The sequence below is a fragment of the Lutra lutra genome, chromosome 13, assembly GCF_902655055.1.
Source record: "Lutra lutra chromosome 13, mLutLut1.2, whole genome shotgun sequence".
NCBI lineage: Eukaryota > Metazoa > Chordata > Mammalia > Carnivora > Mustelidae > Lutra > Lutra lutra.
The window spans coordinates 94321068-94338981 of NC_062290.1; the positions used below are offsets into that span (position 1 = coordinate 94321068).

General features: G+C 56.5%; 2 protein-coding genes across 11 annotated transcripts in view; both read left to right on the forward strand.

The window, feature by feature from the left end:
- The window catches only part of VAV2 (vav guanine nucleotide exchange factor 2), a 160952-nt gene extending 154471 nt beyond the window's left edge, over positions 1 to 6481 (forward strand). For all 3 annotated transcript variants that reach the window (XM_047699270.1, XM_047699271.1, XM_047699269.1), the window contains 2 exons: positions 305 to 459; positions 4280 to 6481. In XM_047699270.1, the coding sequence (XP_047555226.1) occupies positions 305 to 459; positions 4280 to 4327 (203 nt within the window). In that variant the 3' untranslated portion in view covers positions 4328 to 6481. The remainder of the gene's footprint in view (positions 1 to 304; positions 460 to 4279) is intronic.
- An 8837-nt stretch (positions 6482 to 15318) lies between these two features.
- The window catches only part of SARDH (sarcosine dehydrogenase), a 60590-nt gene continuing 57994 nt past the window's right edge, over positions 15319 to 17914 (forward strand). Inside the window, exons 1-3 of one of the 8 annotated variants that reach the window (XM_047699264.1) lie at positions 15334 to 15410; positions 16082 to 16132; positions 16772 to 16906. The gene's annotated coding sequence lies outside the window, so the exon portion shown is untranslated. Of the gene's footprint in view, positions 15411 to 15469; positions 15685 to 15727; positions 15898 to 16017; positions 16133 to 16771; positions 16907 to 17914 lie in introns of those variants that run through there. The other 7 variants (XM_047699261.1, XM_047699262.1, XM_047699260.1 and 4 more) reach the window with 7 other exon arrangements.

Consider the following 17914-nt stretch of genomic DNA (forward strand, 5'->3'; position numbering starts at 1 on the left):
AGCTGACCGCTGGCCAGGTGACACTGGTGCACCAGGCACGCAGGGGGAGGTCCTGCGAGAGTTGTAGTGGTCAGAACACCAGCCTCTGCTCTGATCCCGTGATCACACTTGGCTGCGACGGCCCCCACTGTGGCTGGCACCCGCTCCCAGTGCCATCATGGGAGGCTCTAAGAGGCCATGGCCTGTCGGTCTGGGTGGAATTGGAAAGCAGTCTGTGCCATCAGAACCTTTTTGCGCGCAGAGGGCCAGGTACCAGGCTTGGCCCCGCTGCCCACTGTGTGACCCTGCCCATCTCCCCCAACAGTGTTCACGCCCCGTGTCATTGGCACGGCCGTGGCCAGGTACAACTTCGCTGCCCGGGACATGCGGGAGCTCTCGCTGCGGGAAGGCGACATGGTAAAGATCTACAGTCGCATCGGCGGAGATCAGGGCTGGTGGAAGGGCGAGGCCAACGGACGGGTGAGTGGGGCAGAGTGGCCTGGCTCAGCCCGGGCCAGGTGTGGGCAGGCTGGCATCTCAGTGCTCCTGCCCCAGCACCGTGCCCACAGCCTCTGAGCCGCAGACCCAGGCTGTCCCCATTGGAGCTGAATCCAGACCCATCTGACACTGTATCTGTGCTCAGTCCCGCCCTGTGGTCCTCTGTGGCCACGGCAGGGGGAGCGCGTCACACGCAGTGCTCACGTTACTTGTGCGTCCTCACTGGCCTCACTTGCACCCTGAGGAGATGGGAGGGGCACACCGTGTTCCCACCTGCCCTGCTCTTCCTGAGGACTCTCTGTTCCCTGTCCACCCTGTGACCCTGCAACACTCCATGGCTCCCTATTGCTGAGCCCTGTCTGGACGCCCTGGCTTCGACCTGGCTCTGTCAGCACTCACCCAGCTGGGCACTGGAGCCCCACATGGGGCAGAGTTGGAAGTGTGCAGCTATCCTTGGGGCCACGCTGCCCGCAGGCAGGCACGCTGGGCTGTGGAGGGTCCTCCTGCCTTGGCTCCCATTGCCCACCATTCTGTTGCCAGGTGATGGGATCCCGTCTGCCTCCTCCTAGCATGTTGGCTGCCCTTTGGAGGCCTGGGGTCAGATCCATTTTCCACCCCATAGCCCTTCAGCAGTGTGAGGCCACCGAGTCTTAGGCAGCTGACCTGAAGGGCTGAACCACTAGCTGTCAAAGTGGCCCTTGGTTTCCAGTTTCCCAGGTGACTCAGAACTGCTGGTTTAGAGCCTGCTGGTGTAGATAGTCCTGTTGCTTTGACCCTGTTTTGAAGTGTTGCCTTTTGGCTGTGGCACTTCTTCTTGCTTTAAAGGCTACTATGGTATTAGAACAAGCTGACTTTTGTGGGGGAAGTGCTGTGTGTGGCAGACCTCAGTGTCTCTTGTATTACTTCCAGCTTTTTTGTATTCTTATATTTAAGGTAGATGTAAGATAAAATGTTACCTTAAAACAGAATTTTAGAACTAGTCTGATCTCACGGTCTCTGCCTTTTAATGGGTGTGTAGCCTGTTTATACTTAATGTAATTACTGAGCTGCTAAGAGTTGAAGCCGTCATCTTTCTGTTTATTTTCTATTTGTCACATCCATTTCTTCTTTCTCCTCTTTTCTTGCGTACTTATGAATTAATCAGTTTTTTGTTTTGTTTTGTTTTGTTTGCTGTTCTACTTCCTGGCCCCTTGGCGGGTCTGTGAGTCACACATTCTTTTCCTATTATTTAGGTAGTTACTCTAGGGATTAGAGTGTGCACTCTGACTTCTGAGAGCCATTTTAAATTAGTACATTTACTACTTCCCAGATGACGCAGAGACTGTACAACTTTTGACTGTACTCGTGTTCCTCCCAACTTTCGTGCAGCTGTTGTCATGTATCTTAAGTCTTCATATTTCTCAGCCCCGTGAGACATTTTTGTTTTAAGCAGTTAGTGTTTGCTTAGAGTTACTACATATTTACCTTCCCCGGGGCTCCCCATTCCTTCCTGCTTTCTTGTATTTCCATCCAAAACCATGTTCCTGCTGCCTGAAATTCCCTCTTCTAGGTACTTTTTTTTTTTGAGTGTGAATCTGCTACTAATAAATTCTTAGTTTTTGTTGGAGCTGAACACCTCTTTATTTCATTTTCTTCTTTTTATGTTCTCATTATAAAATGTTTGTAGGTGTATGTTGACACAGTTTCAAGCCTAAAGAGAAGTTGCTGTGGTACAAAGAGCTCCACATGCCCAGATTTAGCAAATAGGAGTGGTTTGCACATTTGCTTTACCATTTGTGTTCTCCCTCCCTCTCTGCCTACCTTTCTCTTAGCCGTTCAATAGTAAATTGCAGAAGTCCTACCCTTTCCCCACAGCCCCTAAATACTTCATTGTCCTATGATCAAAGACATTCCCCTTGACAGAATGTGATTATCTCATCCACGGTCCATATTCAGATGTCAGCAAGTGTCCCAACTGTGTCACGTCCACCTAAATGAATTGCTTTTACTTGCTGTGGCCCTCAACTCTCTTTGTTCCACAACAGTCCTCAGCCTTTTTTGGTCTTACGTGACTTTGACGTTTTTGAAGAGTACGGGCCAGTCATTTTTGTACTTTTCCTCCATTTAGGTTTGATATTTCTTTGTGATTAGGTTATGTATTATGTATTTCCAGTAGGAACACAGTACATATATTCTATCCTTTTCAGTACTATAGTGTCTTATCCAGAGGCATATGACGTCAGTTTGTCCTATTATTGTGACATTAATTTTGATCATTTGGTTAAGGTGATAATCTGCCGAGTTCCTCCACTGTGAAGTTACTGTAATTAATTAGTAACTTCCAGGGTAATATTTTGAAACTATTAAATATCCTGTTCCACATCTAACTTTCACCTACGAGCTTTATTGTTATCATTCATTGGTGAATTTTGTCTCATTACTTGTTCGTATCATGGTTGATTTTTCCAGCCATTGTTTCTTTAACACTTTTTAGGTGCATCCGACTGTAAGGGAACAGCCTTCCCTTCTCTTGGTCATCCCCCAGGGGGTTGGTCCTCCCTCCAGGGGGACCTGCTTCCTTTTCGTGAGGAATCATGTCGAGCTCATTTTCAAATAGTACTCTCTAGGGGATAAATTTGAGGCTAGCAAGCATTTTCTTTTGGCACTTTGGTAATATCATTCCATTGTCCCGGTTCCATCATTTCTGTAAAGAGCCAGCCAACTTTTTTTTTTTAAGGGCAGGGAGGGACAGAGGGAGAGCAGGAGAGAGAGAGAGAGAGACTTTCAAGCAGGCTCCATGCCTAGCACAGAGCCCAACTCAGGGCTCGATCCCACACCCTGAGATCATGACATGAGGCAAAATCAAGAGTTTGATGCTTAATGGACTGAGCCACCCAGGTGCCCCAAGAGCCAGCCAACTTCTCAGCATTGCTTTTCTGTAGGAAATTTTGCTATTACTCCCCAGAGGGGGGGTTATATGTTAAAAAAAAAAAATCTGATATTTATCAGTTTTACTATAGTGTGCCTGGGTGTTGTTTTCTCTGTACTCACTCTGCGTAACATTTGTTGAGATTTTAAAATCTGTGGCTTGATGCCCTTCATCAGTTCTGGACGTTTCTTCCAACCACGTACCTGCTCTGTTTTCTCTTTTCTCCTTCAGGGGCTATATTCCCGTGGGTGTCACGTCCTTTCATCTAGCCCAGCTGTTATTGACCTTCTTTGACATGTTTTCCACCCATTCCCTTATTTCCCATCTAGCTGCTTTCCACTGGCCCCTCTTCTGGTCCACCGATACGCTCTCCCTCTCTGTCTAATCTGTTACTAAATCCTATTGGGTTCCAAATTTCAGTCCTATTTTCCACTTTTGGATTTCTATTTCTATGTGGTTTCTGGTTTCAGTTCTCTGGTATGTTTTTATGCTTTATCCTGGGCTTTCTGGAACATAGGTGACACAGTTACTTACATTTCCTGACTGATGACTCCCGTCCCAGAATGACCTGTGGACTGGTTTCTGTCACCTGTGTTTTCTCTTAGTTCCTGTCACTCCGTCTTGACTGATTGATGAGCTTGTGTAGAAAATACCACTGAGACTTGGGATGATGTAATTTTCCTTCAGGGAGGATTGAATTTTTTTTGGTCACCTTGAACTGCTTGGGGCTGGTGCATTTGGGGTCACCCCTACCCTGGGCCACAGTTCCACCAGGCTTCTCGACTTAGAACGCCAGCCCTTTGCAGGTTCCCCCATTTCCACGAGCCCCTGCTGGCCCTCTCCCAACACCCCGGGCGCACATACACTCTCATGTGATCTTGCCATCTTTTTCAGATTGGCTGGTTTCCTTCAACGTACGTAGAGGAGGAGGGCGTCCAGTGACAGCGACGGCATGGATAGGACTCGTGGGTTTTCTTGTGAGAGTCCAGTTCTGAAGTCTGTCTCTAGCCCCGTGACGCAGAGGGGACATGCCCGCCAACCTTCCAGTCTTCAACAGTCCGTAGGGATGGGGAGGGTGTTCAAAATCCTAAATGGGAACCGGCCTGCTGCCCACCTGCCGTCAGTGGCCTGTTCTGGGTACGCTACTTGTACATAGAGGCGAGTCGGGCCAGCCCTGCCGTGGCTGCCACCGCCAGAGCGCTAAGGAGAGGGAGCACCAGTGGCCTTCTGAGCCAGGCTCTGGATGACAGCTGAGGCCAGAGCCTAGGTTTGAACAGTAGGTGCCACCCCAGGGAGGCCTGGGACAGCAGAGGAGACCTCCCTCAGCCCTCCTGCTCAGCTGTGATGCTCAGCCTGCCTCCTTCCTGCTGCTCCCGGGGGGAAGCTTTGGGCCTAGAGAGTCAGAAGGGAGCAGAGCCAAGCCGTTTGCTACAGCCCCTGCCCGGTCCTAGCTCAGCCCCAGCCGTGCTCGGGTTTAGGAGAAGAGAGCATTGCTAAGGGGTCTGTGCGGGCCCCTTGATCCCCTCCTGGCATTCTGCACTCGGGCTGTGCAGAGACTACCCAGGGCAGGTCCCCCTCTCCGGAGGGAGCCTTAGCAAACGACGCAGTTGCCACCCCTGCTCCCAGTCAACGGTACTGTTCTTGGCCCTGAATCCCAGGAGTGTGTCAGTCCTGTCCTACTGCCAGGTGGATACACCTTTTGTAAATCCTGATACAGGTGAGAAGAAAACGGAGTTTTCCCCTCACTCAGGCCCTGCTGCTCACGTTCCCCTCCAAGGGGAGGCCCCTGAGTGCCCCCCGGCGGGCGGCCCTTCTGGGTCTTCTGTGTCCTGCAATGTGGTTCCTGAGGGTCTCCCAGCTTTTGCACAGGATGTTAGTTCCAACCCTTGGCAAGTCTTCCTCCGACAGCCCACGAACTGGGCCTGTGGTCAGCTCGAAATAAGGGCTCTTGGGCGAGGCCTTCCCCCTGAACTCTCCCTCCTGACTCCTCCTGGCCTCTGAGCTCTGGCTGTTTTGTCCAGACCCTTTACCTCCACCTGGATGTTGCATGAGACCTAGGGACGCTGTGTCCTCGCGGGCTCCGTGCCACAGCTGCGGGAGAAACCTGGCTGCACGCGTCCCCTGTCCCTTGGTGGGCTGCCCTGCCCTGTGCGGGGGGAGACCGGGAAAGGCCGGGCATGGGGAAGGCTAGCCCCCGCTGCGGTGGGAGCTGTTGCCACTCTGCACTCCTGGGCTTTCTTTGAAGTCAGCCGTGTGGCCTCCAGGCTCGGCTCCCAGGCCCCATGTCGCAGAATGGGGAGGAGGTGGGGGGCGGTGGGGGGGACAATTAGCAGCAAGGGCAAGAGAGAAGGCCGCCTACAGGTGAACAGATCGCGTTTGGGGGCAGAAGGCCAAGGGGAAGGAAGCAAAGAGCCGGCCTCGGAGAGAGCAGGCCCCAGCCCCCATCATCAGGGTGCACCCAGCACTTTGCGCACAGCCCTGGGCTTGGCCGGCCCAGCCAGGAGCCTGGGGTCGGGGTGGGGGGAGCCAGCCAGCCCCTTTTGTGTTTACTGTTGTCGAAGAGGTTTTGTTTTTGTTGTTTTGTTTTTGGTTTGACATGTTTGTTTTTTAAGGGAAGAGAACAGTTTGTAATTCTCTCATCCAAAGCTCCGTTGTATGTCTGTGAATAACGAGGAAGATATTTTATAATAGCAAGAAAACGATGTATATTTGAGGTTATTATGAAACAAGTCATCACGACAACGAAGGACACTGAGGAGACAGACGTTGGAACCCTGCGTTTTGTGAATGTTTGTTCGGTTTTTGTTTGCTTTGCGACCTGGATCTGGTTGGTTGGGCTTTACTGTGTGAGGGAGGGCTGGGGGCTGGGGGCAGGCTGGGAAGCGGCCGGTTTCAGCAGGACCGGGAGGCCTTCTGGAGGGGCTTTGGACCTGGGGCCCGAGATGAGCTGTGAACACTTAGGAGCCTGATGCATGCGGGTCAGGGATTGGGGGTCCCGCAGCTGGTGACGACCCCAAACGGGACACACACTGTACATTTGCCGCTAGGTTTTTCAGACCAGTTTTTATTGCAAATAAACTTAACTTCTTTTCTGCAGGCACGGCTGGAACCCTCTGTCTGTGTCCAACAGAGACTGCCACACCTTCACGCGGTCAGCCTAGGGTACACTGGCCTGGGTCAGACACGGGCCTAAGGCAGTGCCTCTGTCTTCCCATTTGGGTGGGATTCAACCCTAGCCCTGCGGCTCAGTCATGTCCTTCAGCTCCTGAGCCTGTTTCTTTCTATGTATATGTTGGAGATAAAAAATAATATTCTCTCTGGAGACTGGGTCTATGGCCTATGACAGAGAAAATCAGAACAGTCAGGCCAAGATTGACTTCTCTTTTGTCCAGGCAAGGTAGACCAGGGATGGCTTGGTGGCCCCACCCACCCAACGGAGGCTCCTCCGCTCTTCAGCATGTACCTCTATCCTTGCCGTGGCCTCATGGTCCAAAGTAGCTGCTGGAGCTCCTGCCATCAAGGCTGTGGGCAGAGGCAGAGGTTAGCACAGTTAGCTCCTTACCTGGAGCTGGGGCATATGGCCACTCCTGGCTGTGGCAGAAGCTGGGGACTGCAGGACTTAAGCTGGACACATGGCCACACCTTCTCCCTGTTCCTGAGGGGACAGGAGAATACCGATGGGGTGGGAGACCAGCCCCGGGACCTATATCAGGGTTTGGAGAACCAACTGAGACTTGGAGTCTGGTGCACAGCTGCTGCTCAGCAAGTGTCAGGTTTTGTTGCAAAACAGGGAGGCAAGTGCAGATGTTTGAGGTGACCCAGAGAGTGTTGGGTCCCACCCCAGTCCTGTTCTCCTGGACCCAGTGCTCCAGAGTGCTCTGGCCTCCAGAGTGTCCGTTCACTCTAAGGTCCCTGAGAACCAGACAGGGGGCCCGCCTTTTCTGGAGCAGCCCCCTCTCAGCAAATTTCTCAGGCACAAGGTCCCCAAGAGGCCTGGTTGTCCCAACACCACCTCCCCTGAAATCCAGCTCCTGTTCTGAGTTCTCATACCCACGTTGGAGATGGACGGACCCAGATGCTTGCTCAGCAGCCCCTGGGCCAGTGGTCCCCAGCTGCCCTGAGCAGGGCTGAGCAAGTCAGAAAGAGCCCCAGGCCAAGAAGCAGAGAGCCATGGTGCCTGGAGGGAAGTGTGGGTGGACTGAGGGGTGCTGGGGGGCGGGGAGCTTTAAGGGAGAACCTCAACTGCACTTGCTGTGGGGTCCAGATCCAGGAAGGGTGGGAAAGCCCAGGCCTCCTGAAGGGCCTGTGTGTGGACGGGGGTTGGAGGCCAGGAGGGACGAGGAGCCTGTCTGCCTGAGGTTACCCCAGAATGTGGGAAAGCATCTCAGAGCCACACACTTCTGGTCAGAGGGCCTGATGCTTGTAGAGCTCTCCAGGAACCAAGGCATCATGCCCCTTAATTCCAACAAAGTGGACTTCCCTCAGTGGGGCCACTGCAGAGGTCTCTGTGTGGAGCTTTAGGAAAGTTCCCTGGACAGGACACGGGAACCACCCACTTCCTGAGGTGAGGTGGGTAGTTCGCTCCACTCCTGCGGTACAAACATGGGAACACCATACAAGACACAAGAGGAGAAGAGGCTGAGCTTGGAACAAGGTGACCTGTCCCAGAAAGGAGAGACACGAAGCCAGAGCAGATATTTGGAGCCAACACCAAGCGGCCGCTAGGATCTCAGGCCCTCTGGGATTCCAGGCCCCAGGGATTCCAACACTCAAGGCATTGGCTCCAGGACCTTGGAGACCAGGAGCCAGAACAGGGTTCCTGTGCAAAGCTGGGCATCTCGAGGAACACCCCCATCATGAAAGGGAAATTAACACACATGGATAAAATAAAAATCACAGAAAGGGACAAAGATTTCGATTGTTTTGTTAACTTTTCAGAAATAAAAGAATGTACAGGCGTACCATGCCCTAGGACAAATTAACACAATGATTAACCCTGGACTTCAAAGATAAAAAGATCACTAGACAATTTAAAACTTAATGTCATACCAAATAGATTTTAGAGCAAAACAAACAAAAGTTGTCACTAGTTTTAAAAGGCTTACTATGTTAATGATAGAGTTCTCATTGATTAGGAAACATCACAATTTTAAACTACTATGCTCTTCATAATATAACCCCAAAATATGTAAAGCAAAATTGACAGAGGAGCAAAAGGAATGAGACGAACCAGCCATCATAGGTTTTATTTTTTTTTAAAGATTTTATTTATTTATTTGGCAGACAGAGATCACAAGTAGGCAGAGAGACAGTCAGAGAGAGGAGGAAGCAGGCTCCCCACGGAGCAGAGAGCTCGATGTGGGGCTCGATCCCAGGACCCTGGGATCATGACCTGAGCCGAAGGCAGAGGCTTTAACCCGCTGAGCCACCCAGGCGCCCCCCCATCATAGGTTTTAATCCAACTTTCTCTCCTCTCTGTAACTAAATTCAAACAGACATTGAAACAAACAAACGAACAAAAAGGTAAGAAGAGAGTAAAATAACGTAATTACCATCGCGTCTACAGAACACTGGCTTCTGGCAGAGTACACACCATCTCCGCGACGATTTACCTCGTACTGGCCCAGAAAGCAGATCTCAATGGGTTTCAAATCCTAGAGTGAGTCTCACCATGAGGAGTGAGGTTAGAAATCAGTAACGAAGGGGGGTCTGGGCAACTCTTGATCTCAGCTCGGTCTTGATCTCAGAGTCGTGAGTTCAAGCCCCACGTTGGGCTCCGCGCTGGGCGTGGAGCCTACTTTAAAAAGAAGAAGAAAAGGAAATCAGTAGTAAAAGATACACAAGAAATATCCATATGTTGGCAAATTAAGAAACCTACTTCTAAATCGTTAATAACCAAAAAGAAAATAATAAAATATTTCAAATTTACCCCTAAATTTAAAAGGATAAAGATACTTGATAACACAACTTGCGGTATACTACTGAAACTGAACTCGAATTGAAGTCGGTGAGCTTGAGCGCTTGTATTACAAGAGCCGAGGACCGGAGGTTGGCTTTCCTTCTTTCAGGCCGAAACAAAGCATTCATTCCTTGAACAACAGTTTTATGTCTCCATTAAGCATGTTCAAATTATCTATTTAAAATGTAATTTTTCCAAGTAGAAAATTACAAATGTATTAAATGGGCACAAATTACAGGGTTTTGAAATTGCAGCTCTCCTTCCAATGGCTCTGTCTGCCGGTGACTCGTCCCCACCGTTGGAGGAGGGCATGGCGTGGGGAGGTCCCATGATAAGATTTTACATTCATGAGTTCAACTTGGACTCCTGTTCTCTAGTCATGGCTGCGGTGTTTATATTCCCTAATGATTTAGTTTTGATCTTTTGCTTTCCCTAGACGTGTGCCCATGGGATCTCTGTGGGAGTTTTGCTCCCCTGGATTCTCTCTGGATAATCCTTCCACATCCGGACACTCACTGTGCTGTTGGACCTGTAATCAGACGGGTCCAGTAGGACCCCCAGCCACAGTGCTCTGCAGCCCCCCACTGACCGATGCAAGCCTTGGTCTGTTAGGATGGCGATCTGGCCGTGAGTGATAGACAGCCTATAGGACAAGAGATGGCTATTTCTTGCTCACCTAATAGTCTGGGTAGCGACCCTGGTTAACCGTGTCAGGGGTCTTTCTGGGGGTTCTTTGGTCCCCTGGGTGTGGCCTCACAAGTTCACCTCATGGTCCAGGATGGGGCTCCGGCCCTAACCTCTGAATCCACATTCCAGCCATAGGAAGGAGAAGGGGCAGGGAAGGGGTTTGACCGTCTCTTTTGAAGGACACCTGGGAGTCTCACTCACCAACTCCTGTTGGCTGCAAAGAAGGCTGGGGCGTGTAGTCTTTATCTTGGGTCCTATTAACCCTAGAAGGAAGAGAGAATGGGGGAGGCGGGGAGGTGAATAGCAGCCTTGCCGATGAAGACCCATGACCATGAGGGGTCTGCGGGGCAAAGACAGGTGGCCAGACCCCCTCGAGGCATGTCTTAGGACAGATGAATAATCTGGATTCATGGGAAAAAGGACGATGAGCTTCCAGACTCTCCTCTATCCGAGCCTGTTTGGAACCTGAAAACCACCCTGAGTAATTCCCCACTCACTCACATGAGCGAGCTCTACCTCTGCCATGTATGGGGGCAAAACTGCGCACACTTGGGGGAGAACAGCAGTTTTAGGTCAACTACCCTGGTGACTTTTTGGTCTGGCACATTTTGTTCCTTAGGAGAAGTCTCTTCTGACACAACCTGTAAACCCTAAACCTTATCCCACGTGCTATGTGCGTGCACCTGTTTCCCTCCCTGGTTAGCGAGCTCGGCAGGCTCAGCACAAAAGCGGCAGATCCTGCTCCCAGGGTCGAGACAGGCAGCCCGGCCTGGTGAGAGCCTCTCGTTTGTGGGTCCCGCACTCGGCTCCGCCAGCTCCTGGGGAAGGTCGCAGCTTCGTGTCACGCTCCGAAGTAGGAATGTCCCGGACACCCCTGAGACCTCATGTCACAGAAATGCTGAAAGCAGAGCAGTGGGGCAGGACGCACCAGGCAGGCGTCAGAGAAGGCGGGGACCAGTGTCGCTTTCAGACACCAGCTCTTCGGGGCGGAAGGCGTTCTTATGTGTGAACCCTGGCTCGCGAGAGCCGGCCCGTGTGCTTCTTTCCAGCTCCAGATTGTGATTCCTGGCCGGTGGCTTGACACCGGCCCTGGTGAGAAGGTTTACACCGGAGACCCCAGCCGACGCCCCACCTCGAGAGCCGAGGGTTAGACACGGAGCAGCACCCCCACTGGATGAAGAGGGTCCGTATTTCCTGACAAAAAGGGACAATCAAATGCGAAGCTAGAACACTCCTGAGCTTACTAGACGTCACAGCATCGCCTTAAAATACATAAGAGAAAAAATGGCAGAATTCTAGGGAGAAATGGACACATCCCACTAGGAGAGAGGGCGTCCCATGCTGTTCCCGGAAACCGGGACTAAGCCAAGAGCCGTCAGGAAGGAAGGTCCCTGCCAGGGGCGTGTTCTGGGAGAGCAGTGTGAGAGCCAGACTGAGCCCAGGCTGTCGGTCCCGGTGGGGGCCACCTTCCAGCCTGCCCGTGTGCGTGTCCGCTTCCTGGGCAGCCCCCGACCTGCGGCCGCGTCCCGGCTCCAGGTCTCCGGGGTGTTGCACTCACATGTGACTACCAGGGGCGACACTTCCCGAGAAGGCTCAGCGTCCTGGAGGGTTGACTGCCTGCCTCGGGGTGACCAAGCCCCCCACCCACCGTGAGCGGCTCCCCCCACCTAAGCACTCAGAGAACTTTCAGATCCAGGCCCAAGACATCTCTGCACAGGCCTCTCGCTCTCTGTTCACTGCAAGACCCACATTTCCTCGGTTGGGTTCTGGCTACGGGGTGCTCCGTTCCCCCCAGAGCGGGAGAGGAAGCTGTCTCTACCTCGGGCAATGCCAGGAGGTTTGGGTCAGGGGTTGAAAAAGCAAAACTCCGGGAGGCCTGCAGGGGGTGTGAAAGGGCAAAGTGGCAGGGGAGGGACAGTGACCAACTGGACAAAACAGGCCCATCTAAGTGCCTCTGGCTAGGTGTGGGCCCAGACTGGCCTGTGTGTCCCAGTTTTTCTAGAAGTGCTTGCAAACCTGGATTTTTAGAGGAAATCTCCAGGGTAACACATAGGAAGTTGTAAGCACGGCCTGAATCCTGGGGTGGTTTGTGGAGGCCTCCTGCCCTCAGAGCGGCCAGTGTGAGAGCCTGGAGGGTTTGGCTGACGGGGTCGGGGGTCCCGGTAGTGGGAGTGGGGGCCTCGTGCCCGTGGCCACCGTTTCCCCATCCTCGCCTCCCAACACCCTCGGCAGGAAGATTCTCCGAAGCTGCGTCCTGTCTCCCCACTGGGCAGTCGTGCCTGAAGCTGCGGTTGCTGACCCCTGCTTGGGCCTGGCACGAGCTGAGCCGCGGGAGTGACCAGCTCCACCTTCCACGCCGGTGCTCGCACAGATAACTTATGGAACCAGTCACAGGGTGGAGTGGGGGCCCCAGGGCCCTGCATGAGGCTATCCACCCCTGCCGTGAGTGTCCCAGGGGTCGAGGGACACTCGAGCCTCCATTCCTGGGGACACCTGCTTCCAGGTGGCCGCAGGCCTGAGTGTGTGGGGAGGGGACAGGGGCCCGCTGCCCCTGGAGAGGGACCACCACTGAGCCCCGGATGATGAAACATCCGTCTTCATGAAAGCATGGGGGTAGTTGATGTGTTTTTGAGGGTCTTTACTGGAGAAATAAAATCTTGGAAGTGTAATTCCAGTTGTCAGAGTCGTTCTGGAAACTTTCCTGCTCCCCGAGTTGTCTGGGTCTGCCTCCCCCCGGCTATGTTCGGTGGCAGTCATCTCTTTCCTCTGAGTGGACGCGTGTAAAATGCTCTGCTTGCTCCCCTCCCCCTGGGTTGCAGAGGCCCCGGGGTCCGGGCCGGCCACTGCCTCCCCCTGGGTCCCACGTCAGCAAGTGCTGTCCTGTTGGTATTTACTGTCCCTCTTTTGCAGGACCCCGCACAGAGCTCCTCAGGGGACCCTCCTCCCCCAGCCCACCCCCCTGCTCCAGCCTAGATGTCGGTCCAGCCAGAGGGCAGCCTCCAGCCGCCTCCCTCTGTGCTGGAAGCCTGGCCAGCAGCGGGGGCGGAGGGGGGGCTGAGGCCTGTGGAGAGGGCCGCCCTGGGGAAGGAGGAGCCTGGCCTAGGTGCTTGAAGGCCCTGGGCAGGGACAGACTGCCACCGTGGAGGTCCAGGGGCAGGAGGAGGGCTGCTGGACCAGAGGTAACCTCTCACCCTCCAGGCCACTGGGACTTCCCTTGGCTCCATGGTTTTCTTTAAAGTGCGCCGAAAGTGGAAGATAATGTACAATAAATAAATGACAAAACTTCCCTAAAACTGACACCGCAGGGGGTATAGTTCCTGTTTCCCAGATGGGGAGACCGAGGCTCGGCCACAGGAGACCCGCCCAAGTGCTGCTGCGGCAGGTGGACAGCAGGACCCTGCCTCGGTGTCCCCGGCTGGAGCCCGTGCCCTCCAGTGCCCAGGGGAGACGAGATGGCCCATCCCCCTCCCAGGTCCGAGCAGGGGCCTGATCAATCCCATCTCCGACAGCGCTGACCCGCAGCTGCCCGCCCTTCCAGCCACCGCCCCCGTCCAAAGTCCAGGGCGACTCTGCCGCTGGCCTGGGCTGGCACCATTCTGCACCAGCTGTTCCTCTTTGCGTGCAGGGTCAGGAGAGGTCTGGGCTGGTTCGGCCGCTGCCCTGGGGCTGTAGGGACCCTGTGTCCCTTGCCCATGCCCCTCCTGCCGAGGGCTCTAACGGGGTGCGGCCACCTCCTTTGGCACCCTCTCTGACCTGTCCTTCCCCTCATGGAGCGAGCGCAGCCTGGCCCCACGCTACTGACCAGGACCCCCTCTGCAGAGTGACCAGGCTGGTCTCTGTGCCCTGAGCCTGTGCCCGGTGCAGGGAGGCCTCACGCTGCTGGGGCAGCCTTCCTCGGGGGGTGAGTGACAGTCTCTGTCCACATGACGGGGACTGAGAATCGTAGCAGCACCTGGCCAGGCCAGAGCCCGGCCACCTCCCCAAACATGCTGGAAGGAGGGGCAGCTTCCGGGGAGTGTCCCGTCCCAGCCAACCTCATGGCTAACCCCCCCCCACCGCCCTGAATCTGTCTTCTTCCTGAACCCGGAGCCCCTCAAGGGCCTTAGTTGTCTCTGGGTCTTCTAGCCGTGATTTGCATATAGTAGGTGCTCGGTAAATGTAGAGGACAGAGAAACTGGCAGCAAGACAGATAGTCGGACAGTTAAGAAATTGAAATAAAGAACACAATTATTTTTCTCATCGGTATTAATTACAATGTGTTGCTCCTGGTTCCTCCCTATTAGTAGCCAACATTGCTCTATTGCTAACCAAATTCTTTCTTTGATCCGTGGGAAGAGGAGGCCCACTTTTATACCAACAGCCGTCCTGACTCTTCTCACACCCAGAGGTATAAGTCCTGCTTCTGGATTGCCTCTGGGTGTCCCCTCTGGGCAGAGTAGACAGAATGCCCTTGGCCCCCACCACTTGCTGTGTGACCGGAGGCAAGCTGGCTCCCCTTTCTGGTCCCAGTGCTCCCCAGCAGTCAGATGGAGGCAGGCATTCCGGGCCTGGGGAGCAGGGCGCCCCGCAGTGGGCAGACCAGAGGATGGGGACCGATGGGGCGGGAGGCAGACAGCCGCGCTTCCCGGCTTGAGCACCCCTGCGCCGGGAGGGAACAAGCGGCCGCTGGACAGGCCGGCGCTCGCTGGGGCCCTGCATCCCGTCCCGAGGAGCCCGCTGGACACGCTGGGGCCTGGCACAGGCCTGTGGCTTACCCAGCTCAGGTCGGGGCGCCGGGGGCACAGACAGGCAGAGGCAAGCAGGGGTGCGCGGGGGCACCGGCGGCGAACCTGCAACCCTGTTTTAGAGATAAGGGAGTGAGGTCACCCGCCCCACCACCCCGACCACAGCCAGGCTCTGCGCCCCGCGGGGCTGCTGCCCTGGCCAGGGAGAAGCCGGAGGCGGTGGGCGGTGCATCCCGCGGGGGCGGGGGGGCGGTGACGGGGGCGGTGGCGGGGGGGAGGGGCGGTGACGGGGGCGGTGGCGGGGGGGAGGGGCGGTGACGGGGGCGGTGACGGGGGGCGGTGACGGGGGCGGTGACGGGGACGGGGGGAGGGGGCGGTGACGGGGACGGGGGGAGGGGGCGGTGACGGGGGCGGGGGGAGGGGGCGGGGACGGGGGGAGGGGGCGGTGACGGGGACGGGGGGAGGGGGCGGTGACGGGGACGGGGGGAGGGGGCGGTGACGGGGGCGGGGGGAGGGGGCGGTGACGGGGGCGGGGCCAGGGGCCGGCGGTTCCGGCCAGGCCGCGGCGGAGGAGGAAAGCGGGGAGGGCAGCCTGCAGCCCCGGGAGGGACACAGCGCGGCCTCTGGGGGCCGAGGGGAGCCGTGGCGGCTGGAGGTACGCCCCTTCGGGGGGAGCGGGGCCCGGTTCCTCCCCCGCGGCGGGCGGCGTTGGGACAGCCCCGGAGCTGGCCGGGACTTGTCTCTGCCCCTGGCTGCAGTGACCATCTGTCTGGGTGGGCAGGAGCTCGGTCCCCGTGTGCGTGGCCGGGGCCTGGCGCCACTCCCGCCCTCCTGCACCAGGCGAAGGCTGGGCCCGCTCTTCTCTCCTTCAGCCCCCGCACCCCGCAGCCCTTGAGGAGGAGGACCCTGGCTCGGACTTCACAGCCCAGGTGAAGTTGTCGCTCAGGCCCCGACCCCGGCCCCGCCCCCAGCCCCAGGCTGCCCTGCACCCTCACCGCTGGTGCCGCAGGGAACACGCTGCGGACCCGGCAGGGGAGAGGTCGAGGGGCGGGAGAGCAAGTTAATGTTGAAGCAGCTGCTGCTGGCGGGGGTGGGGGGGCACCCCCTGCCGGCCCCCAGCTGGGACAGCCGGCCTGGTCAGGGTGCGCGGAGCGGGCAGGTGGCCACTTCCAGGGCCAGCGGCCCCAGCGAGATTGAAGGGAGGAAGGAGGCCGGGCCTGAGGCGGAGCAGGAGCGCGGGGGCAGTTGGGGGGTGGGGGGCGCGGGGGTCAGGTGCCCAGCCTTGACTGTGCCCGCAGCCACCTTACGCTGACTTTCCACAGGTAGGGCACCACTCCCGGGGGCTTCTGGAGCATTAGGGAACTTCGAAAACAAAAGGTAAGGACAGAGACAGGCCCAGGGGTGCGCCAACCTGTGCCCAGGGCACCTCTGTGGGCAGAAGGGCAGGTGGACTGTCAGACCATGGGGCAAAGGGTGGCGGAGGGACTGAGATGCCCCGTCACCACCACACCTGCTCCGTGAAGCCTCATACGTCGCAGCTCTCTGCCCCTCCTCTGCCCTCACTCCCCTGGGAGGGCTCCCTGTTGGGTAGGGTGTGGGCAGCCCTGACCAGCCTGGGCACTGGGCCCCTCACCCGCATCCCCACCGGTGAGTCCGCAGCTCCCCACACCTCCCCTGCCCCAAACCAGGCCCCAGCAGAGCCTGCAGACTTGGACTGTGCATGGGGCCGGACTTGCTCCCCAGCTGGGCCACAGAGTGGCCCTGGGACCTCAGCCACCTTGAAGGGCCTTCCTGTACCTTGGTCTCCTGCTGTGTAAAATGGGGACAGCGTCACAGGGATGCTCATTAGGGCATCGTTTTTTTTTTTTTTTTTAAGATTTTATTTATTTATTTGGCAGACAGAGATCACAAGCAGGCAGAGAGGCAGGCAGAGAGAGAGGGGGAAGCAGGCTCCCTGCGGAGCAGAGAGCCCGATGTGGGGTTAGGAGGCCCCTCCTAGTGTCCTTTCCTCCCTAGGTTGGACAGGACACACCCCCAGGGAGACATCTCTCTGGCACCTTTGTTCTTTTGGAGGTGGGCTTCCTGTCACATTCTTGTAATTATGAGACTTTTCTGGCTTGGCAGGGCTGCCTGAAGGAGGGGGCATTCCAGGTGAGCCCTGAAGGCCACTGGGGGACATGGAGGAGGTGGTGGGGGGGAGGGGCAGGGAAAGGGTTACCCATGCACATAGCTTCCCCTCCTCCCATGGTCTGTGTCCAGGCGATGCCCCTTGGGGGCTGCCACCTTCCTCCGTCTCTACCCCCAGACCCCGCCTGTCTGTCCCGCCAGCACAGGGCTGTGCCACGTTCTTCCTTAAATGTAAACCCATGTGGCCAGGCACTCAGGAAGACATCCCGGGGAAGTGTTCTGAGCCCCAGGGGCTCTCAGGGCCCCCCCCCCCCCCCCCCCCCCCCCCCACTGGCGGTCATTTCTCCAGGTCCAGGTCCCCCTAAGACCTGAGCTTCTTGTCCTCAGCTCTGACGCCTGCCCTCCTCGCTGGTCTCCCTTGCGGGTGACCCTACTTCCCCAAGCTGGATCTCGTCCCTTCCCTCCACCTCCCCTATGTCCCCTGCAGACGTCCAGTGCCCACCCTCTGTCACAGCCCCATTCACTGTCTGGGTCGGCCCCGGGAGGACAGGGAGTGACGGGACAGAGGCAGGCCACTGCAGACCGGCAGGTGGCAGGGTTAGCCGGCAAGGCTTGTTTTGGTGCCTGAAGTCCCCAGCTGCCAGATCATAGTTCCTACAAAGGCCTCATGGGGCTCAGTCCTTCAGCTCCCCCACCCCACCCCCTGTCCAACCTCAACGACACATTGCTCCCTCAGGCCTGCATCCCTGCGAGTGGCTCCCATGGTGGGAAGTGGGGGCTGGGTTGGGGGGAGCCAGCATGTTCATTCCCAGACCAGGGGAGGGGGTGAGGAGCCTCTGGTTGCCTGGGTCCACCCATGGGCCCAGCTCCAGGGGTGGGCAAGGACCTTCTGCGTCCTACCATGGTCGCCATGCATCCGCCCAGAGCCGATGATGCCTCCAGGCCCTCAGTACACCCACGCTGGAGTGCAGACGCGATTGGGGCCTCGGGGAGGTGGCGGAGGAAGAAGGGTATGGGGATGGTCCCCCAGGT